This window comes from Balaenoptera ricei, chromosome 2 (assembly GCF_028023285.1).
Source record: "Balaenoptera ricei isolate mBalRic1 chromosome 2, mBalRic1.hap2, whole genome shotgun sequence".
NCBI lineage: Eukaryota > Metazoa > Chordata > Mammalia > Artiodactyla > Balaenopteridae > Balaenoptera > Balaenoptera ricei.
Window position 1 is genome coordinate 33,953,081 of NC_082640.1, and position 22,731 is coordinate 33,975,811.

Sequence of the window (22,731 nt, forward strand, 5' to 3'; positions counted from 1 at the left end):
TTATCCCTTGGCTTACTTGATTCTGATTCTTCTTACACCTCCATATTCTAGTCAGGACTTTGCTGGTGGTGAGAATAACAGGAGTAAATATAGCTGTAGATCCAGGTATGCAAAAAGATAATGTTATTATGTTTTAATAACTGACTTTGTCTAGTCACTGCTTGGTAAACTCAGTCAGATGGAGGGGTTTTTGCTTCTCCCACTTCACCCGACCTGGGCAGGAGAGGGAGCCGAGCGGCACCCGCTAGTGCCAGGCCTATGTCCCACCCTGGCCTTGGGGAAAATGGTGAATCTCAAGAAACAGGAGGAAGAGTCAGACGGGCAGGGCTCAGGATCCCATGGCTCCTTCTTCGTTCCGCGGAGGGGGATGTGGAGGTGAGACACAGGCCTGACCTCCAGGAGCTCCTAGGATGAAGGTAACAGGTGTGCTCATTGACCTGGAGCCAGGGACGGGCAGTGGGAGCCCCGGGGGACGAGGCTGAAGTGAGCGAGAGAGCAACAACCTGCTCGGCATCTGTGCAAGCCACAGCTCATCCGCAGGCTCCCCCCGCCTGTCCCGGCCCCTCTCCAGCCCCGCCAGCTGCCTGTGCCCGAAGCCGTGGAAACGGGCAAGCTGGCCACGCATTCCGAGCCGTGGGCGCTCTCCTAGAACGTTCCCCCTCTTGATGCCAACCTGTTGACTGGCTCTTAGTGCAAGGTGCCTCCTGCTACGATCCTGTCCCTCTTCTCTCCCATTCATCCCTGCCTGCCTTCCTGCCCCACGCCTGCCGCGCATGTGGTGCCTGATGTCTGTGGCTTGCAGCGAGAGGACCTCTGAGGGTGTGGCGGGGACAGCCCACCTGTCACTGAAGCTGCTCAAGTGCGGGCCTCCCTCTGCAGTAGAGAGCGTGGTCCCAGGCTGGGGACCGGGCAGAGTCCTCTAGAGTTAGGGCAGAAGAACAGACTGAAGCTCCCCTTTTTTGGGTTTTTGGTAGTTTTACCTTTTTCACCATTCATTCGCTTCTAACATGAATACAAGCTTCAGCCATCACGGTCGCGTGCCTTGTTGCGACTCAGTTCAACGCAGTGGGTAGTCACTGAACGCTGTGCCAGGCGTCCAGTAAACTCAGGATGCCTCTTTTCTGGTCTCTGCACCACCACCCCCCGCCCCCCCGGAAGGCTCCCATCACATGGAGAGCGTGAGAAGTAGGCAGCAGGAGGGAGGGACAGGTAAAAACGCCATCGTGAGGGCACAGGGGAGACAGAGAATCCACGCTTCCACACAGGGCCTCTGAGAAAGCATCCCCAGCAGGTAGCGCTGCAGCGGAGCCTGGAAGGAAAGTGAAGCCCTTCCTCCTAAAAGCAATCACAGGCAGAGGTTTTGATTTATTTTCCTGGAAGTCAGACATCGTTGACAAAACAGAACATTCTGTCCCCAGGGGTGTCTCCCTACATCTCTTCTCAGGACGATTGCTCCTGGCAGCTCACTGAGGTTAGATGGGGTGACGATGCCCCTTGGCACATGGGTTCACAGCAGAGGCCTGAGCTGTTGTCTGCTGGACCAAAAGGTCTTCGGTGGGTAGAGATGGTAGGAAATGTTTACTGTGGACAGTAGAGGGCAGTGACAACTGTCACGAGAACTGTCCGCCCTGCTTCAAATTTGTGGCTAAACGTCGCCAGCAGTAGGCAGACTCGTTATGGAAAAGTCCTTACATGCTCTGTGCTTGCAGGGCGGGGGCCGGGGCTGGGTGGGGAGTTGCAGACCCAGTTGCATTCAGTCAGGAGCACCCAAAAGAAACTTCCCAGGGAAATGGAGTGTTAATGGTTAGCATTTGAAGCTGCTGAAAAGAAGGCCTCTTTGTCACCCTTGCCTATTTTCCTGTTACGTTGATGCAGGAAAATGGAACGAAGTCCAGAAAAACACAGACTCCCATTTCACACACTGGTGGCACAACTTTGAAACATGCCCACGTCTTAGTGTCTAGTGATCGACACTGTTTCAGGTAGACAAGCCGTGGGTGTCTTGGTGCGGGAGTCATTCGCACGACCCAGGTGCTGTGCTTTCCTTAGCGGGGACCGAAGGCATCCCTTTGCATCTGCTGGGTCTGAGCCCTGTTTGTGTGACAGCCCCTTACAAAGTCACTGTGGCTCTTCATAACCACAGCTGCGTGTTGTGCCTGTGTGTGTGTGTCCTTGAAACTCCACCACGCCCATAGTCACGGTGGGCGTCTCAGGGCCCGCCGTCCATCCCCACGTCTTCAAGGATGGCTGTCTCGGGCCCAGCCCACCTGGCCGGTAGTTGACAGGATGTGGGAGCAGGGAGTAAAAGGAAGCAAAGAAGACCTACAAGGAAGGTGTCATTCCTGGTCTCTGCAGAACTTAGAGAAGGGGAAGGGGCCAAAACTCCCTGTCGCCAAGCCCCATCCTGGGACTTGTCTTGGGTCCTGCCCTCTCATCCACCTGCAACAGACAACCTGGCAGAGAACCGGGGCCCACAGGTTCCATCTGGGGTCCTCTCTGGCCCTCCTTCTCCTCCTCTGCCCCTTCTCCGATGACCCCATCCAGGCCTTTGCCATCTCCTGGGTGAGCATCCGTCCTCCTTCCTGACCGGTTCCTCCTGCCTTCCATCCGGCCCCAGACACCATCTCTGTAAAACCACACTCACACTACGCCCTGTCCCTGATCAGAACAGTTCCAAACCCCTTGACAGGCACCCAGAGTCCTTCACAATGGGCATGCAGACGGCGCTCAATCAATGGTGGGTATTATTAGCCTCGCTCTGGTCAGCTGAGCTTGCCCAGCCCCGAGATGGCTCCAAGCTGGATTCCGGTTACTCCCACGGGTGCGATCACACGCTGCCCCCGAATGCCCCCCTAATGGCTGGTTGCTCACTTACTCAGGCTGAGTAAAAACCTCCATTCTGGGAGCGTCAGAGATAAATTGTCTGCATCTGCCCAACATCCTGCGCCTTCCCATGCAGGGAGGCCACACCGACAGGAAGCCTGGGCTTGATGCGTCTGGTTTCTAGTCATCAGCTCTAGTCCCCCAGCTAATGGGCAGGGGGCAGGGGGCAGGGGGCAGCGGTCGGGGGCAGTGGGAGCCCGGTTCCCTCAGGTCCCTCCCGTTCACTGTCAGTCAGCTTACAGCCGAGCTGCCGTGTCTCTCCCTCTCTGGAATTTGCAAGCACACCAAGGTTTATTTTTATTCCGTTGCCGTGAAATGGCCGAGAAAGCTCCTTTGGCCTCTTCTCAGGATGGGGCGGCCTGCAGGTCAGCATTTCTTCCCCATGCACTCGGCTACGGAAGCGGAAACCAAAGGCCAGGACAGAGAATCTGATGTCCGGACCACAGGGGGAGTGAGGTTAGGATCCTTGGGATTTGCCAGCCAAGCTGAGACTTTATTTTCCTTCTACAGTGAAAGTTGCTTTCTGTGGTCTCAAAGCCCCCAGAGCAACAGAGCTGAGAACAAACTCCCATCGTAACACCTCAGGCCCTGACCACACTTCTGTGCAAATTAGAAGCCCAGAAGGGGAGTTCACTGCTCCAAAAATCCCAAAGCACAGGTCTTTTTTTCTCTCCCACCTGGTGGCTCAAGGTGGTGTCTTGTGGGGCCCACAGCTCTGGAATGGGAGGCGTGACATGATGGTTCTTGTTACACCTGTGGGACAGAGTGCGGGGTCTGCAACCAGACAGACTTGGCTTTGAGTCCTGTGTGCACCACACAGACCTGTGTCACTGAGCCTCAATTTCTTTATCTGTAAAATGGGACTTTTGCAGAGATGTGAAAAGAGTAGCGAAGTACTGGCTCTGGGTACTACACTCAGATTTTAGAGGCCCTGCAAATGAAAGATGAGGGTGCCCTCAAGATGTAAATCAAAATAAAACAAAACAAAACTGTCAAGTAAGAATAAGAAAATATAGAAAGTTGTGATTTTTCTACTGATGATTATATCGATTCTTTAAAATGTTTTTGAAATATCCATTTTTTTGAAAATTATTGTTAGTGCTCCTGTTTCCTGGTGTTATAAGCATAGGCTTAGACTGCCTGGTGGGCAATCTCAGGATGCTGGTTTTATTGTTAACCTTTTCCCTGGGCTCTCACACCAAGGTGGGAAGACATACTGTGTGCTCAGATAGAACCTCATTCTTCCTGTGTCGTGGCCTTAACTCAACATACTGCAGTTGCTTGCCAACTTGTCTGTTTTCCTCTGGAGGTTGTCAGCTCCCCAAGGGCAGAGACCACATAGGTTCTGAGTCATCATCCTCTGTCCAGTGCCTGGCACAGAGCTTGGCGTAGATATTTCAGCACACTTCACTGAAGACGTGGCTCACCCGGGCTTAGTTCCAAATAAACTATTCACTGGGTCCTCCAACTGGGGTCCTTTTCTAGGATGTCTTCCCTTACAGGGGACACACACGCCAGGGGGCACCAAGTGAAAGGCAAGGCTGGAGGAGTGAGTAGTGTTCGGACCGTACATCTCTTTGAATGCTGAGAAAAAGAGTTGAGAAACACAATTCAAGTTATTTTGTGTTTCTCCAGGGCAGAATTGGAACTCAAACTGGGAGTTGTAGGAAGGTAGATTTGGGCTGTTTTGGGGACAGACTTTTTATATTGTTTCTGTCTACAAATGGAGCAGGCTGCCTCGGAAAGTAGCACGCTCCCCAGGACAGTGGCGGTCGGGCAGAGACTGGCCAGTGGCCCGTCTGAGGAGATGGTGTATCAATACCAGAGACTGATCCAGCTGGGGAGCTGGGGACCAGATCCCCTCTGTTCATTCCGTTCCTAGTTGCTGAGAATGGTCAGTAAAAGGAATGCTTCTGCGCTCGGAGTTAGAAAGTCTCTTCTTTCTCAGTCTTCACCACCTACCAGCCTGGCGGTTGTGTTTGCCCTTTGAGACCTTGTTTCCACACTCTGCCCTGTTATGTGCCCGGGAGGGGCCAACGCTGAGCTCTGTGGACAGGAGCGAGAGGGTTTCCAGTTGTCCGGCCATTGGAGGGACAGGTTGCAGACAGTGGGGTGAGAGGAGGCCGGCCACCTCCCAAGGCGAGCGGAGGCTGCATCCGTCATCAGGCAGCTGATCCCTGCCGGCTCCTCCTGCCCCTTCGGCCCGGGGGAAGTTGGGCTCCCCCCCAACTGCTGCTAGCCCAGGGGTTCTTCAGTATCCAAGCCGAGTCTCCCTTACCACTGTCCCACACCTGCCAAGTAACCCCTTCCCTCCACCCTCTTGGATCACCCCTTCCAAGAGCGCCATCCAGTCTCTGCAGCCCAGTAGCCTCTCTGGGCCTCAGTTTCCCCACTTGTAAAGGGAGTTTCTAAAATACCTACCTCGAGGGTTAGCTCATGGTGAGGCTAGCGTGAGTTGCGTGAGTGCAGAGCCGTAGCAGAGGGCTGGGGCAGATGCACAGTGGATGCCGGCGTCTTTGCCCTCCCCCTGGCCCAACTACACCGCTCCTCCGAGGGGGGCCCCCCAGATCCTCGGTTGCTGATTCAGGTTGCAGTTATCCCGCTGCGAGCTCGCAGTGGCCCCCCTGCAGGGACCTGCTCCCCTGACTGAGCTGGTCCACACCAGCCCACCCCTCCGTTCCTCCCCGTGGACTGTCTAGTGCTAGTGAGCTCTCCGTGCACCTCACACCCCGAGTGAAGGCGGGGGGAATCTGTGAGCCGTCCCTCCAGGGGTCCTGCTACTTCCCTGTCCAGGGCGTGGCCAGGGATGAGAAAAGCTTGATGTCCAAAGATGGACAAAGGGACCCCCTAGGATCATTCTTGCCTTAAAATAGCGAAATAGTGAAAATGAAAATCTGTCCAATTAATGCAAGCACTTAAGATATTTTTTTCCATGTTCCAAATCTTGTTCACCCACATAGGACATAACGTTTGTAGCCGTAATCATAGCGTCCATAACATTTCGTGCTGAACTTTTCCACACACTCTTATCACACCTTCTGGTGTTTCCAGATAGTCTTCACAGTGGCCACCGTTGGTGACGGTGGAGTATTTCCTTAGCAAATTAATATACGTAGTTTACAAAGCCACTCCCCTATTATAGCCAGCTTTGCGTGGATAGCTCTTGTTTCCTGCCCCTGAATCATTTCCTTAGCAGAAACCCCAGCAGCAGGGGGACCACCTGGAAGGGAAGGGTGTGACCCTGGCCATACCTCCTAATGTGGTCGCCGTACTGCTTTCCAAGAAGATTGCGTCCACACACGCTTCTCCTACGGGGTGTGAGCAGAGTGGGTTCAACACCAAGCCACCACACTAAGCATGTTTTTACCAACTTAGTAGGTGAAAAATTATACTTCGAGGTTATTTTAATTTGCACTTATTTTGCTTAGTTTAGTGGTGAAAATATTTCCCTAATTACTTGCTTGTTATATGTATATACATGTTATATGTATACATATTGCATATTACATGTTTGTTTATGCTTGAATGGTCTGTTCATGTCCTTTAAACTGATGCACGGGCAAGGGTGGGGGACTGATTTTTGTCAGTAATTTGCCAGTAAGTTTTTGCCTGACATCCTTGTTGGTGTTTAAGGGCCATCCTGCCCCCTTTTTTTTTTTTTTTGGCTGTGTTGGGTCTTCGTTTCTGTGCGAGGGCTTTCTCTAGTTGTGGCAAGTGGGGGCCACTCTTCATCGCGGTGCGCAGGCCTCTCACTATCGCAGCCTCTCTTGTTGGGGAACACAGGCTCCAGACGCACAGGCTCAGTAATTGTGGCTCACGGGCCTAGTCGCTCCACGGCATGTGGGATCTTCCCAGACAAGGGCTCGAACCCGCGTCCCCTGCATTGGCAGGCAGATTCTCAACCACTGTGCCACCAGGGAAGCCCATCCTTCCCCTTTTTTAGGCTCTGAGCTGCAGGACTCACTGTGCCTTGAAAGTAACCCAGTTTCCATACTTTAAAACGTCAGGCAGCCATTCCCTCTAAGGAGTCTTTTTCTTTCCCAAGCATCCCGGTACCATGCAGAGAGCAGAGCAAGCCGGGTCAGACACGTGAGGTCAGATCCCAGCTCTGTCGTGTCACAGCCACTTGCTGGTCAGCCAACCGGGACAACCGCTTGGCCTCTTTCGACTTCCATCTCTTAATTTTAATGTGGGGTAAAGTAACCACTGTGAAAATTTAGCGTGAGACTTGGATGGGATGATGTCACCTCCTACCAGCTTACAGGGAAGCAAGGGTTGGCTGAAGCCAACAGCATCGTTGGGCTTTTCTGAATTTTGCCTTAAATTTTTTTTCTCTTTTAGTGTTGGTGTCTTTTACCCTGCATAAAATGAAGTCATAAATCAAAACTTATTTCCTAAATATTGGCAGCCTACACTGAAAAGACAAGGCTTGGGGTCTTGATTTGGGACATAAAAATAATGAAATCAGTCATAACTGAGAACAGTTTAGAGATCCATCGGGCGTTGCCCTCCGTGCCCTTGGGGAGCGGGGACAGCTGTGGCTCCGCCCCGTCAGCGCCACTTCTGTTCTTCGTGACTGCTGACTCCTTGTTTCCCAGGCAGCTTCAGCAGCAGCAGGCGGAACTGGAGGTGCACCAGCGAGACGGGTTGTCATCCTACGACTTACCGCAGGTGAATTTCTGGAAAACGCTTTCCCAGTTGGAACTGTCTCCAACCGAAGGACTGCGGACTAAATCCAATCCTTAGCTTGAGCCCCTCCGCTCAAGAGGTGCTGTCTCTCCCTCTACCCACCCTGCAAAAAGCATTTTGGTCCCCGGAGTGGGGCGGGGGGGGTCGGCTGTGACTCTTCCGTGCAGAGCCGAGCCGAGCCATGAAGAGTGTAAAACAGGAAGCGCTAGGAGCCGCGGTCAGCCAGCACAGTAAGTGCCCTACATACGAACCTTCAAGCTGCGAGCTTTCAAAGATGCGAACGTGCGTTCGCACGTCCAGTCACGGAAGTTAGCTCACGTGTCTGGCGTACATGGTCACATGCGTGCGTCCTCTACAAGTGACTGTGCTTTTGTGTACTTTACTGTACAGTACTGTAGAGAGTACAGTAGTACAGTGTCTTTATTTCAAGCCCAGGATGTCTGGAAGCAAGCGTAAAAGCAACAGTGATGTAGCTGGTACTACTGTACTTTTCAAGGTACTGTACTGTAAGATTAAAAAGGTCTTCTTTATGTTTTGTTTGTTTTTTATGTAGTATTTGTGTGAAAAGTATGATAAACCTATTACAGTACAGTACTATAGAGCCGATTGTGTTAGTTGGGGACCTAGGCTAACTTTGTTGGACTTAACGAACAAATTGGACTTACGAACACGCTCTCGGAACGGAACTCGTTCGTATGTAGGGGACTTACTGGTACTGAGATGCAGAGGCTGTGTGGGAACTAACCCTAACCCTAACCCTAAGCCCGCACGGCTTTGAACTGTGTCAGCCCTGCAGCCTCCTCGCTGCTTCTCCCGCCTTTAGTCTGAGCCCCTCTGTTCTCAGCACACTTGTCCGGTCACAGCCTGTGTCTCCCACTTCACTGCCCTGTCCCCTTTCCTTCTCCATCTCCCCAGGCCCCCCTCCCTCCCCTCATCCCCCTCCTCTTCTCACTGCTTCTCGCCATAGAGAAACCGCAGCTTGTGTTGGTATTTGGCCTCTCTCTCCAATTAAACTTTATGTTCGCTTTTCCCGATATTCAGACTAGGTTGATTATTTTTATTTATCTCTCTCCAAGTGATCAGTGGGACTCCAGTGACCTTTCTGTGACCTCTCGTTCACACCCCCGCCCGTCTGTTCTTGGCTTTCATGTACAGAAAAGCTCCTGCCCTACACAACACCGAAGGCTGAAATGCCTGCTGTTCTGAGGGAGGGGGATCTGGTGGAGGCAAACAGGTGACCGCTCGGAGCGTTTGTTCTGCACCTTACACGCAGGATGCTCTTGTGTTTTCATGTGCAAACAGGTTCCTGTCTCCAACCTACCAGCCGGGGTTCACGAGGCCGGGAAGTCTGTGGAAAAGGCAGACTCAATCTTTTCCCAGGAAAGAGATCCGCGGTTTGCCGAGATGTTTGCAGGAATCAGTGCATGTAAGTTTCCAGAGGATGCTGAGGCGGTGAGATTGCGGGGTTTACAGTCGCTATCCAGCCATCTGGAGGCAGCCAACCTTGAGGGTGAATTTACAGCGACTTCTACAGGGTAGAAAAGTAGCACCAAATACAGGGGTCCCAGTGGATCCTCTCTACTCCTGGCCTCGCCTCTCATTTACCCGTTACCTGGGACAACCAACCGGGGGCCTCTGACATCTCATCTTCAAAATTTGAGGAATTGGAATAAATGAGCTGTATTAATCATGGTAGAATTTAGTTTTATCAAGACAAAGACATGTCCCTATAAAAAAAAAAAAATCTCTTGGGACTTCCCTGGTGGTGCAGTGGTTAAGAATCCGCCTGCCAATGCAGGGGGCATGGGTTCGAGCCCTGGTCCGGGAAGATCCCACATGCTGTGGAGCAACTAGGCCCGTGCGCCACAATTACTGAACCTGCACTCTAGAGCCCGTGAGCCACAACTACTGAGCCCACGTGCCACAACGACTGAAACCTGCACGCCTAGAGCCCATGCTCTGCAACAAGAGAAACCACCGCAATGAGAAGCCCAAGCACCGCAACAGGAGTAGCCCTTGCCTGCCGCAACTAGAGAAAGCCCGCGCACAGCAACAAAGACCCAACACAGCCAAAAATAAACTAATTTATTGAAAAAAAAGAATCTCAACTTAATCTCTAATGCAGAGAGGACCGCATTTTAAAATAAAAATATGCAGTAAAAAGGAAAATAAAAATTATCCAGTATCCTACCACCCAGATTTAATCTTTTTTAACTTTTTAAAGGTTGTCCTTTTTGTCTTTTTCTACACATATGAAATCTTTTTATATACAAAGTCGAGCTCCTGCTGTTTGGTAGCTTACTTTTTCACATGACAATTTGTGATGAACATCTTTCTGGATTATTGAATGGTCTGAATCGTATTTGCCGCCTGCGTAGTGTTCCATTGTGTGGGTGTTCCACGGGTCACCCTTCACGGTGGTCCCTGGGGTGCTCACCTGTGTTAGCACTAAAGTTAGAGAAAATGGGGCCATTCTTGGGACTTCCCTGGTGGTCCAGTGGTTAAGACTCTGTGCCTCCACTGCAGGGGGCTCAGGTTCAATCCCTGGTCGGAGAGCTAAGATCCCACATGCTGCGAGGGGCGGCCAAAAATAAATAAATAAATAATAAAAAATAAAACGGTATAAGAAATTTTTTTAAAAAAGAAAATGGTGCCGTTCAAAGTTCAGGTGTCACGTGGAACCCACGTGTGCAGCTGCCTCCCTCGCCCGCTCAGACTGCCGCCAAGATCAGCAACATATAAAACTTGGAAATGTCTTTGTCCATTCCAAAATTCAGGGAAAAGATTCCATTTTCATGTGATCTGTGAGATACAGTGTAATCAGGATCAGCTGAAGGGAGAAACCGGCCGACTCATGCCATGGAAGCGTGGGAAACGCGGTCATGGGAAGGGACCCCCCCATTAGCGTACTCCTAGGACTGAGGAACTGGGGTCAGCACGGGCCACAGGGAGGACAGAGAGGCCCCGGGCAGCTGGGAGAGAGCAGATCTCAGGCCTCCTGCTGCCAGCACCTGTAGTGGAAGACCCCAGCCCTCGTGCCCACGTGGCTGTGAACCAGATGCTAGGAAAGTAGGGAGCGCGCTGGAGCTGCCTGAACCGAAAGCAGCAGGTGCCCAGCTGCCAACAGAGAACAGACCTGTTAGCATGACAGGGAGGCTCCCCTCTGGTGGTTCCCAGCGGCCATCCAGATGTGCCACCCGCCCGCAGCGGTATTTCCACGACTTTTATAGAGAAACGTCATTTCATCCAGCAAGAGGAAACAATAGCAAAAGTTCCTCTTCCTCTCAGATAAGCCTGAAATATTTGGTCAGATACCCACAGCATTTCTGGGAAACCCATTTGAAATTTTAATATTATACAAACATAGACCTTTTCCCATAAAGATGACAAAATAGAAAAAAAAATTAACAGAAAAGGAAAAAGAAGGGAAGGAAAATATGTAATCCAAAAGTATTTCTACCAACCAAGCTGCTTTCCTATATGAAAAAGCAACAGAAAGACCTTCTCGGACATGCACCATCTACTTATACTTCCTGGGAAAAAATTACTTGCAGAAGATTGTGCTTTTTGTGAAATGGATCAAAATATGGAACACAAGAATGAAAGTGATAGGTTGGAAAAGAAGTAGCGATGAAAAAGTGAAACTAGTGACAGACACCTGGAATTAATATAACATTGTTAGAAGATAAAAAAGATATTTAAAAATAAATAAAAACCGGAGTCAATTCAGCAAAGATACATACTTTGGATCAGGGGACTAGAAACAGAAATTTCTCATCAGTCTATACTATTTTATCTCTGACATATAACTTCAAGTATGTTTAAACATAACCACTAATGGATGGGAAAAAAAAAGAAAGATGGAAGGAAAGAGGTCTCGCCTCCAAACCACTTCCAAGAAAAGACAAGGAAATTTTTAGCAACTTGCAAAACATTCAGGAGAAAAATAGAGATAGCAAGAAAATATGAATAGCACGAGTAATGAAATAAGTTGATGCCCAAGGGCTTCTGATTGATAATTCTTGAATAGTATGGTGCCAAAATATGATATAACCAAAACAAGGTGAAATAAAACTATGTAACCGGAAAGAGCGGGTGGTGATGATGCCTTCCAAAACCAAGGAGGAAAGCAGAGAAAGAAGCTTATTGTATACAGGTAAAAGACGGAACCTAAAATGAAGTTATAAATGTCATGAACAATGAAATGTGAAATCCAAAAATAGTTTGAAACACAAGAGATCCTGACAAAGCCAGATTATAGCAGAAGATTTCAATATGCCTTTCCTCATCTCTAGCAAATCATGTAGATCAAAATAATAAAGATATAGAAGACTGAATAATTTTATGTATGTATATATTAAGTTATAGATAGATAGATAGATGTAATTTTGTACCCCACAGATGTCCTGGAGCATTTAGAAAAAAAATGTTTCTTATTTAACCAACCACCAAAAAACCTTAAATACATGAGAAAAAGTGGCTTGTTTATAGTCAAGAGAAGTCCAGAAGTCTTCCTAACTCATGCAACTTTTAGCCTCATCTCTTTCTCTCCAAGATCCAAGGCCTTATGATTGGGTTAGAAATACACACCCAAGAGTCTGATCTCTTTCCATCCTGTAAAGATTTCCCAACGAGCACCCCATCACTGCAGCAAAAGAAAATGGACCAGGAAAACTGCTCAGTGCCTCCGGTTTCTCAAAACGTCATAGAGGTTTGTTGACACGTGTGGGCGATTTGTCACATGGCCCCTGAAGCCAGCTCTCTGGGCCCCAAGCCCGTAAGCCTGAGCGTCCATCACTTCTCACGCCCACTCAATGAAGGGTCCACCCGCTCCGCCCATCCCCCCACCAGCAAGCCAGAGACAGGTGCAGACGTGGGGTCTGTCCAGGCACAAAATAATTGCCATGTAACTCACCTTTATATCCTTTATTCCAAGATCTTGTTGCAAGCAGGGATGTTAGGGTCTATAGGAATAAGATGCGTAGGGATTTTGGGATTCTAGGGAAATTGGGAGGGTGCTTCGGAGAGCCCTGGACCCCTCAATTACCAGAGGGAGCGAGAAGGCTCCCGTTCCCACTGCTGTTTCTCAAACTACCACCCTCTTCCTTGTGTTAAGATCTAACAGCCCAGCTGGGATTTGAGCCCATTTCTTCAGCCTCTCTCTGTGGGAGAGACTGCTGAGCTGAGTTTTCTACTTAGCACTCCGTGGTGGCAGAAAAGCATCCACTATTACGCATCTTGGCTGGGCCTGAGTGTTTTCCTTTGTATGAGGAGCTTGGCCTCTCAAAGAAACCCTCGTGGAAGGGTAAGGAACACAGGTTGGGGCTGCTCCAGGTTAGCTGGAGCACCTGCTGGGTTAGGGCAGCGGGGTCAGGCAGGGTTCTGGGCCAGTGGGAGGAGTGCTGGACTTGGATTCAAGCCTTGAGTCCTCCTTCACTGGCTCGTGAGCTTGGACAAACTGAGCCTCAGTTTCCACACTAGCAAGTGATAGCGAACATTTAAATGCTGTTGGCTCTGATACTGGCCCCTGTTCTAAGCACTTAACTTATGCTAACTCATTGAATTCCCACCACAGCCCTATGAGGAAGCTACTATTATTATCACCATCTTTCACTCGGGGAAACGGAGACAGGAGGAGGTTAAATAACATGTCCAAGGCCACACCCCAGATAAATAGGGCAGAGCTGGACGTTAGAGCCTGTCCTCCTAACCATGGCTCTGCACCTTCTCACGCATAAGATGAGAGGTATCGGGAATTCCTTAGCTGTCCAGTGGTTAGGTCTTCACCTTCCAGTGCAGGGGGTGCAGGTTCCATATCTGGTCGGGGAGCTAAGATCCCACATGGCAGACTTCCCTTGTGGTCCAGTGGTTAAGAATCCGCCTGCCAGTTCAGGGGACACGGGTTCGATCCCTGGTCCAGGAAGATCCCACATGCCGCGGAACAACTGAGCCTGCGCGCCTAGAGCCCGTGCTCCGCAACAAGAGAAGCCACCCCAATGAGAAGCCTGTGCACCGCAACAAAGAGTAGCCCCCGCTCGCCGCAACTAGAGAAAGCCCACGCGCAGCAACGAAGACCCAGTGCTGCCCCCCCCAAAAAAGCACAAACATATAATAATAATAATAATAAAAAATCCCACATGCCTTGCGGCCAAGAAACCAAAACATAACACAGAAGCAATATTGTAACAAATTCAATAAAGACTTTTTTAAAAAAATGGTCCACATCAAAAAAATCTTGAAGAAAAAAAAAAAAAATGAGAGGCATCACACATACCCCAGGTGAGAAGAACTCCGTAAAATACTGTCTGAGGAAGAACCCTCTTTAGTTCTTTTCATCTTCCCGACTCTCTTGAAAAGAGCCTGCCTTACAGCATGTGGCCCAGCTGAGGCTTCAGGGAACAGCCGGGGGCCCTCAAGAGCAGCTGCGGCGATCAGGGCGGGGCAGGCTGCATGCGGGTGGGATGGGTTGCCCGGGGCCTGTGCCCTCCCGCTTGTGCACGCCACCCCTGCATCTGTGCTCGGGGCTGCCTGCCCTGGGGTCTGTAGGGCAGGAACTCCTCAAATGTGACCCTTGCTCTGCTTTTCCCAGCGGAGAAGAAGATGATGAGCTCAGCTTCTGCAGCAGGAACTCAGCAGATCTACTCCCAAGGAAGCCCATTTCCCCCGGGACACTCGGGAAAGGCCTTCAGGTACCTGGCGGGGGCGGGCAGCGGGGCAAGAGGGCAGGAAGAGGCCCCCCTACCCAGTGAAGCCCTGGGTCTCAGAGCTTGGCTCTGTGTGCAACAAATACTACAGACCTCACTTCGTGCTTACACATCCACATGCCCGGGCTAGGCTGAGGAGTCCAGTGTCTCAGGTTCTGCCCTGTGAGCCCTAGGTGAGTCACCGTAAATGCACGGTGTCGGTTACTTTATCTCGGCTGTGAAAGGTGCCAGCCACTGCGTCGTGTAGCGGTGCCTGCCGGGGAGAAGGGAGTGAGGTGGCCTCTAGCCAGGACCCAGATGGGGCAGAGCTGGGGACACCTGACAAGGCAGCAGAAAGTGCCCTGTTCCCTGGTCCTGAGGCCATGGCCAACTCCAAGGGGGAGAGGACAACTTGGCCCATCGTGCCTGGGGTCTCAGCCTAAAGGGCCACTCATGGGAGGTACAAGCAGGATGTCTGGCCTTCCCACAGCTTGGTTCTTAGCATCAGGGGCCTCTTGTCACAGAGGAAGCTGTGACGACACCACCAGAGGCAAGGCCTGGCTCCACTGCTTGCCGGGGAAACAGGAGCACGGGCTGGGAGAATGGCTAGAGGAGAGACCCGCAGCGTTCAGGGAGGGGGTGTGGGTACCCAAGTGAGCATCACATGCCCCCAGACAACTAGGAGAAGCATCTCAGATGCATGCCCAGGAGGACGGGGCCCCTCATACAGCCCAACCTCTGGCTGACTTGGCCAGAGCTGAGTTTCCAGATGAGATGCAGGCAGGGGCCAAGACTGGGCAGGTGGGACCAGCCACCCCAGGGAGAGGTCCGGGCCGGGACTGCCCTCTCGAAGGGGATGAGGCTCATGCTTCCACACTGGTCCATGGACAGACCTCCTGGGGAAGCAGCAGGTAGCTCAGCAGCTGTGCCCTGGAACAGCAGCCTCTGAAATCTCAGGGTGTCTCTGACCAGCCCTGCAGCTGGGCCTCGCTGGATTGCAGCCTGTTCTGAGTCTCTGGGGAACCCTGGCCACAGGCAGCGACTCTCTGGTCTGGGGACAGGAGGACAAGACGACAACCCCCGGTGAGCTGCTCCTGAGCCGTCATCACTGCCGGTCGCCCCGCTCTGCTGAGCGCTGGCCGAGGCTCCAGACTTCTGCCCTGCTGCTGTGTTACTCATGCACTCAGCACACGGTGACCAGTTGTAGTTCCGTGCCAGGCTGTGTGCCAGCCCAGGCCCGTGTTCATCGAGTCCTCATAACACTTGCTGCTCCCCCCCTACTCCCCTGCCGTCTGGACAGAGGGCAGCAGGGACGGAGCAGAGGCCAGAGGTGAGGAGGGACAGCCCGAGGCAGCGTGGCAGGGGGCGGGAGGGCGGCCCAGAAGCAAAAGTCAGGTGGCCACCTGCTGCCAGGGCGGGCACCCAGCTATCGGGGATGTGGTGAGCGGAGCCCGGGAAGCAGGAGAGATGGGGAGGCCTCGAGTCTGGGAGAAATGGAATGAGACCTCGGAGGCCTTGAATACCACGCCCGGGAGTTTGGACTCCATCACTGATGACTTGTGGGAGAAGAGGGACTTGAGGAAGCAGAGTCCTGGAGAAAGTTCAGGGTGGCAGGGGTGCGGGGGGCGCAGTGGAGGAGTGAGACGGTCCAGCTGGAGGTGCTGTGCCTGTGTGGACTGTCGTCACGGAAACAGAAGAGCGGGGCGGGGTGGAGGGCTGTTACCGAGAAGGGAAGGCAGGCTGGTGTCTGGACGGCTGTGTAAGGAAGGAGTCCAGGGGGGACACCAGCCCCCGTGTGGAGCCTGGCACTGGGGAGGCACTCACTAGATCCTGGTCTATAGAATGAGTGGATTAATTAATTAAAGAACGCGTGAGGCTTTACGCCTGTGGGATGGGCAGTTTCCTGTAAATCTGCAGGGCCTGAGCTGGTTTGAGTGGGAAGGGCTATGGGATGAATGACCCTGAGCTCCCAGCAGAACGGCACAGCTGTGGCAGCACATCCCTAAGTATGTCCCCAGCCCAAGTCCTGCTGTGGTCCCGTGGGCCCTGTGCGTACGTTAGCCAGGGCACCTTTCCTAGGCCCCACAAGGCTACTGCCAGCTCTCCAATCAGTGCTGTGAGGGCACCGAGGGCCACCCTGCCCCAGAGAACTGTGATGAGAAAAGGCCCTCTGAGCTCACACATTCATCAGGAGGGAGAATGGGAAAGGAGTCCTGTGTTGAGTGAGGAAGTGCTTTCAGGAGGTTGGGAATGAAGTTCCCTTTGATCATGGTTAGTGTGGGAATGTCTTATCATCTTTGAGTTCTCCCTGTTTTAAGAGGGACCGGATAGCATGGAAAACATATTGTAATAACAATTAGTGGAACGGTACCCGGTCTCCTTTACTGGTCTGTAACCTTCCTTTCTTTAAAACCTGGCTGAAAACCCACCTCCACCCAGGCCTTCCGTGATTAGCCCCCTTCTCCCCACGTGACTCGCTCGTGGGCGCCCAGCACTCTGCCTGTGCGGAGCTGGCCCTGGGGAGGCAGGAGGAAGAGCCTGAAACGAAACGCAAGTCTTGCCCCGTCTCCTTATCTTTAATGAGCTTGTTGTATAATTGGCGGAACTGGGAGCGCCTCGCAGAAGCCGTGTCTGGTAGTGCAGCCAGCGCAGGCCAGGGGCAGAGACAGCGGTCAGGGACCGCGCCTGCGGGAGGACAGGCGGAGAGCACGGGTGACACACACAGCGGGTGTCTGCTAAGGACTCGTTGGATTCAACTGAAGATTCACTGAAGGGTCAAAAGAGGCAAACAGCAGTTTGCGCTGGGCTGGGGGCGGGCAGGTCCAGGCCCCACCCAGCAGGCTTCCACTGACACGCTCTTTTCTCTGAAAGCCTGTGGCCTACTTCCTGAATCCTTAAGCTTTATCGGTGCCCCAAAGGAACAAATTAACCAGAGCACAGACAGCAAGTTAACACCAAGACTGATTTTTATTCCAAGAAGCTGCTCTCTTGCTGGGAATCATCCGTTGAAAGCAAGAGACACCGAGGGGTGGGATTGGGGCTGCGTAGAGGAGAGTGAGGGTCAGACCCTGTGGGGAAAAAGAGGCAGCAGTGGTGGGTCGGGGGAGCCCTGGGGGAGAGAAGGAAGACCGGGGGCTCCCCCTGAGGGCCTTCGATCCAGTTGATGCACTGCCCTGGTGGGAGAGAGTGGTGCACTCCGGGAGAGGTGGCCCGGGGCAGGGCGCGTGGAGCTGGGGCGTCTCCCCAGGACAAATGCAGTTTCTTCCCTTGCAGTTCTTCGGTGGTGCATGTGCCTGGCGTGAATGATATCCAGTCCTCCTCCTCGACGAGCCAGAACATGTCCCAAATCTCCCGGCAGCTAAACCAGAGTCAGGTGGCGTGGACGGGGAGTCGGCCGCCCTTTCCCGGACAGGTACGGGTGTCGGTGAGGGCATTGCCCCCAGGTGCCCGGAGGGTGCAGAGCAGCTGGGCTGTGCTTACTTTGCATCCCAGCTCTGAGAAGGGGCAGCGCTCTGAGCTGCAGCTGACCACCCCAGACACAGCCGGGCTCCCAGGGGCACTGGCCACCCTAAGGGTACTTTGAGGAACTGGGTCCCCAGCAATGGTACCGAGTCTGGTTTCAGCAGCCTTTTCTCCCAGCAGTCTCGGGGAAGTCCTGGGGAACCTGGGGGAGGGGCGGGCGCACAGAGGCCCTCCATCAGGAGCGAGCCCCCCCGACTCTGGACCTGCATTTCCCTGGCCCAGGAGTGCGTGAGAACATCAACGCTGGGACACACGCGGCTCCCTGTAGCCATGTGAGGACGGCCGTCCTCTGGGCTGAGGGGTCCTTGCCAAGGTCCCATAAGCAGAAGGCAGAGGACCTAGATCACTGTAGCCCTGGGGGTGAATTTCAACCAGACCTGCCCCAGAGATCCGGGGCCCGAGTGCTGTGGTTCTTGGGCCGGCACACAGTGGGCCGATCCCAGGCCTTGTGCCCAGCAGGCCCAGGAGGGCCTTCGGAGCCGCTCTCAGCCCAGGGCGGGACTGTCACTGCGGGTGGCAGTGACCAGCCCAGGCCGTGGGGCGGGGGAGTCCTGCAGCTGATGCTCTCCATCTCTGTGCTTCGTCCTGATTGTAGCCAATCCCCTCTCAGTCCAGCAAGACTCAGTCTTCTCCCTTCGGGATTGGAACGAGCCACACCTACCCGGCCGACCCCTCCTCCTACAGTCCTCTCTCCAGCCCAGCCACCTCCTCGCCCGGCGGGAACGCCTACTCCAGTCTTGCCAACAGGACTCCAGGGTTCGGTAGGTGGGGAAGGAGGGAAGGAACGCCTGGGAGCGTCAGCAAAGGTGCTTTCTGGACATGCTGAGTTTGGGGGTCTGAGCCCCAAGCTCCCAGAATCCTGGCGCCGGGTCTGGAGATTTCCAAGCGCCTCTTCTCTCTGGCTATCTGGAGGCCAGTCGTGTCCCTAAGAGACTGGCTGCCCAGACCTCGGCTTTGTGGATTGACTTTATCATTTTCAAGGCTCTGGGACTCTACTCCCTTGCGCTGATGCCATCTGAATGCTATTTTAACCCTTTATGGCCCTTGGCAAGAACTTTTAAGTCGCCCAAGCCCAAGTCAAAAACCCTATAGTCCTATTTCAAAAAACTAGAGAAGTATAGGTTATAGGGATGACCAATTGTGTAAATAAATGGTGTAAATAATAAACACTGTAAAGTTCACTTTTTAATATTAAAAGAGGGATCCTATCCCACGTAAGAACACCTTGCCTAGCTTTGTTTGCACAACCTCAGGCCATAAAGGGTTAAGTAACCACTCCCTGTGGTGCACTTCCCAGGAGCCCTTACCACTGCTCACCCTGCAGGTATTTAATGGACCCCCTCAGCATGTCTGCCAGGGTCAGGGTTCCATGTCACATGGCGGGGGCTCAGAAGGGACCGTGGGGCTGGCAAGAAGCCTGAGCTGGTGCCCATCTTCCCGTGTCCCCGGAGAGAGACAGCCAATAGTGTGCTCAGGGGAGGGAACATGAAGCAGAGCCCAAACATCTGAATTTCCATTTGAGTTGCAAGCTTCCCCTTAAGCCGTGTCAGCCTTAGGAAGGAGCTGTGCCTTGTTCCTAGCCCATACCTGGGGTTGGCAGCTATTCTCACGCCCTCTCCGTCCCCACCACTAATAGCAGCACTTCTGGCCCCCTCAGCCCGAGGTCTCGAGTCTCGGGGCCCAGCATTTCCCGACTCCTTATCTGTCGCTCTCCCTTGGACTCAGCCGTCCCCTCAGCGAGAATCCCATTTCCTTGTAGCAGGTTCTCACATTCAGCTTTAAATATTCTTGCCAGATTATTTGGTGAGTTTAGAAGCACGGCGCCCTATTTCAGGAAGGAGAAGCCCTGAGGCAATTGTCAGCCAGGCCCTCAACGTAGACCCACCCTGAGGTTGGAAGTCTGGTTCCCAGGAGCACTCCCGCCTCCCTGCAGTCTCTGCGTCCGGCTCCCTCACCTGGATACGGAGAGACCTCCCACCCTCCCCCACCCCCAGTCTCCTCCTGAAGGCTGGCCTTGGCACACGTGGCATGCAGGCACCTAGTCCTTCCTGGAAGCACAGGGCCCACCTGGCACTGACCTACTCACCAGGCCCTCCTGAGTGCCAGGCCCTCCTGAATGCCAGGCCTCCTGAGTGCCAGGCCCTCCTGAGTGCCAGGCCCTGGGCTGAGCCCTGGAAACAGAGGGAAGGAGACTCGGTTCCGACCAGCAGTGCAGACACGGAGGCAGGGGAGACCGATGGGAACAGGGAGACGGCAGGCCAGTGCTGGAGGTGCAGCGGCCAAGGTCTGCTGAAGGCAGGAGGGTCAGGAGAGGCTCAGAGGAGACCTGGCGTTCACCCCGTAAGGCCTAGAAGCACCTCAGTGTGGCTCTAGCAAGAAAGGAGGGGAAGCCACCCCCTGCCCCAACGACTAGGGCCTTTAGCTCTGTGAATCTGTCTGGTCTCCACTTAGCAAATGCCAGGCCCTGAAGTGCAAATGGAGTTGGAACACAGAAAGCACAAAGCGTGGGGCTGAGGCCACCGTACAACCTGAAGACCAAGAACAGGATCACACAGACGGGGGTCGAGGCTCAGCAACCATTTTTACAGCTGCCGTCCAGCTATCTCACACGCGGATGATAACAATAATAATTATGACAGTAGCTAACTCTTACCAGATGCTTACTACGTGCCCAGCACTTTACACATTTGAGTTCACTTAAAGCTCATGGTAGCCCTATGAGGGAGAAACTATGATTATTCCCATTGCACAGATAAGTAAACTGAGGGACAGTGAGGTCAGATAACTTACGCAAGGCCTCACGGCTGGTCAGTGGTAGCATCATGCCTGTGGAGCCAGGTAGTGCCATCTGAGTCTGTGCTCCCATCACTACCCTATCCTGGCCGTTCTCTCTAATCCATCGTTCAGGGTATCTTAGAGTTACGCGGGAATTGGATGCGTCCTAATTTATATTAATGAGAAAGGGGCTGGAACCCTTTCAATGAGTGCATGGAAGAGACTAAAATAGAGAAAGTAAGGACTGAGAAGTTTCTTGGGGCCTTACCATCAATACCTCGTTTGTTAACCTCACACAAGCAGTTTGAGTGGGAAAGGACACAGTTGGCGTGTGTTTGGAAGCCAGCTCAGGTGGAGCGATGAGGAGGACCTTCAGCAGGGTGGGCGCCACAGTCATCTGTGATGCGAGGCTCCTGGAGGACAGCTCCCAGGGCAGGCGGGGGAGGCCCAGGCAGAGGGGTCAGAGTTCACAGCAGGGTGGAGAGCCATGGTGTGGAGGTGGCCTGGAGAGTGCGCGGACCATGGGATCTGTGGAGTGTGGGTAAAACAAGCAGCTCCTGCTCCAGAGGGCTTCAAGGGCATGGAGTCCTGGGGGAGGAGAGGGGGCAAGCTTCGGTTATGGTCAGAGAAGTGGGGGGCGTGATTAAGGAAAGGGTCTGAGAGGTGTGTTATTAACGACGATGGCTGCTCCAGAGCACGTAGGGGAGGGATGCAGGAAAGAGCAGATGGGAGTGGATGAGTGGGGAGGGAACCGAGCAATCTCGGTAAAAGGTCAGTTTCATTAATTATTATTTTTATCATTATTTTTAAAGCCTGATTTCCTTTTTTTTTATATTAATTAATTTATTTATTTATTTTTGGCTGCGTTGGGTCTTCGTTTCTGTGAGAGGGCTTTCTCTAGTTGTGGCAAGTGGGGACCACTCTTCATCGCGGTGCACGGGCCTCTCACTATCGCGGCCTCTCTTGTTGCGGAGCACAGCCTCCAGACACGCAGGCTCAGTAGTTGTGGCTCACGGGCCTAGTTGCTCCGCGGCATGTGGGATCTTCCCAGACCAGGGCTCGAACCTGTGTCCCCTGCATTGGCAGGCAGATTCTCAACCACTGCACCACCAGGGAAGCCCACATTAATTATTAAATAAATATGAAACCATTAAAACAGCTGGTGGTGTTTGCATTTGCAGTGAACATACCCTGGCCTGGTAGGTGCAGATCTGAGCGGCTTCCCCGCGCCTCCGCGAGGGCATGGGTGAGACAGCTGTACCTCGGGGCCTGTTGGTTGGGCCTGAGGGTTACAAGCAAGGCAGCCTGGAGAAGACCACACCCCATGAAGCCTTACCTTGTTGAAGGTGTATCCACCACAGGACACACAACCTACTGGGGGTAAACAAACTTGCCAGAGGCTGTGGGCTGCAGCAGGTCTGCAGAAGCAGCCTGGCAGCTGGCAGAGACACTGGCTAGAGGGCGCAGGTGGACCAGAGCCAGTGGACCCACCCACCAGGTGGCTGAGGTTTCAGGGAGAGCGCCGGCAGGGTGGAGCTGGCCTGCAGCCCTCTGGGTGATTGAGGATGCTTGCTGAAGCATGAGTGCCCCTGGGCCTCCTGAACGCTGCTGGTAGACACACGCCAGGCAGAAAAGCCACCCGAACCAGAAGACAAGCCACTTCCTCTGTGCCCGGCCTGTCTCTCCAGCTCCCTCTATTGACAAAGCCTAACATTGCACCAGCTAGCAAAGGAGAAATGTTTACAGGGTTTCACGAAGCAGGGCAAAGAAGGGTGGATCTAGAGGTTGGAGGCATTCAAATGGTAACTGCCAAAGATTTATACGATGCGAATCCCTGAATTGGTTAGTTCTCTGTTTCAACTACCCTCAGGCGTCTGCTTGTTGATATTACCGTGTTTCTAGGAGAAATGCAGGGAGCCACGCAGACAAGTTGCTCGATGAAAGTGGTTCAGAGGTGCTGTGGCAGGCCAGGCTTTCATTCCCTGACTTGGCTCAAGGGCTGCATATATGCCTTTTCAGGGCTGGGGCTAACTTACATTATTGTCATACCACCGTGCTTCCTGATGTAATAAGTTGGCAGACACAAGCGTGTCCATTGCTTCTCATCTGTTCCCCATATGCCTTTCAGTTTAGGAAGAGGTAGCTAAAGTATCTCATTCCCGCATAACACAAGTCACAG

General features: G+C 52.9%; 1 protein-coding gene across 8 annotated transcripts in view; it reads left to right on the forward strand.

Annotated features, from left to right (window-relative positions):
* ARNT2 (aryl hydrocarbon receptor nuclear translocator 2) overlaps positions 1 to 22,731 on the forward strand; it is a 201,280-nt gene that overhangs the window by 165,633 nt on the left and 12,916 nt on the right. For 7 of the 8 annotated variants that reach the window (XM_059912323.1, XM_059912322.1, XM_059912325.1 and 4 more), the window contains 5 exons: positions 7,482 to 7,554; positions 8,875 to 8,998; positions 14,162 to 14,261; positions 17,529 to 17,667; positions 18,373 to 18,538. In XM_059912323.1, coding sequence (XP_059768306.1) covers positions 7,482 to 7,554; positions 8,875 to 8,998; positions 14,162 to 14,261; positions 17,529 to 17,667; positions 18,373 to 18,538 — 602 coding nt within the window. The remainder of the gene's footprint in view (positions 1 to 7,481; positions 7,555 to 8,874; positions 8,999 to 14,161; positions 14,262 to 17,528; positions 17,668 to 18,372; positions 18,539 to 22,731) is intronic. The other variant, XM_059912321.1, reaches the window with a different exon arrangement.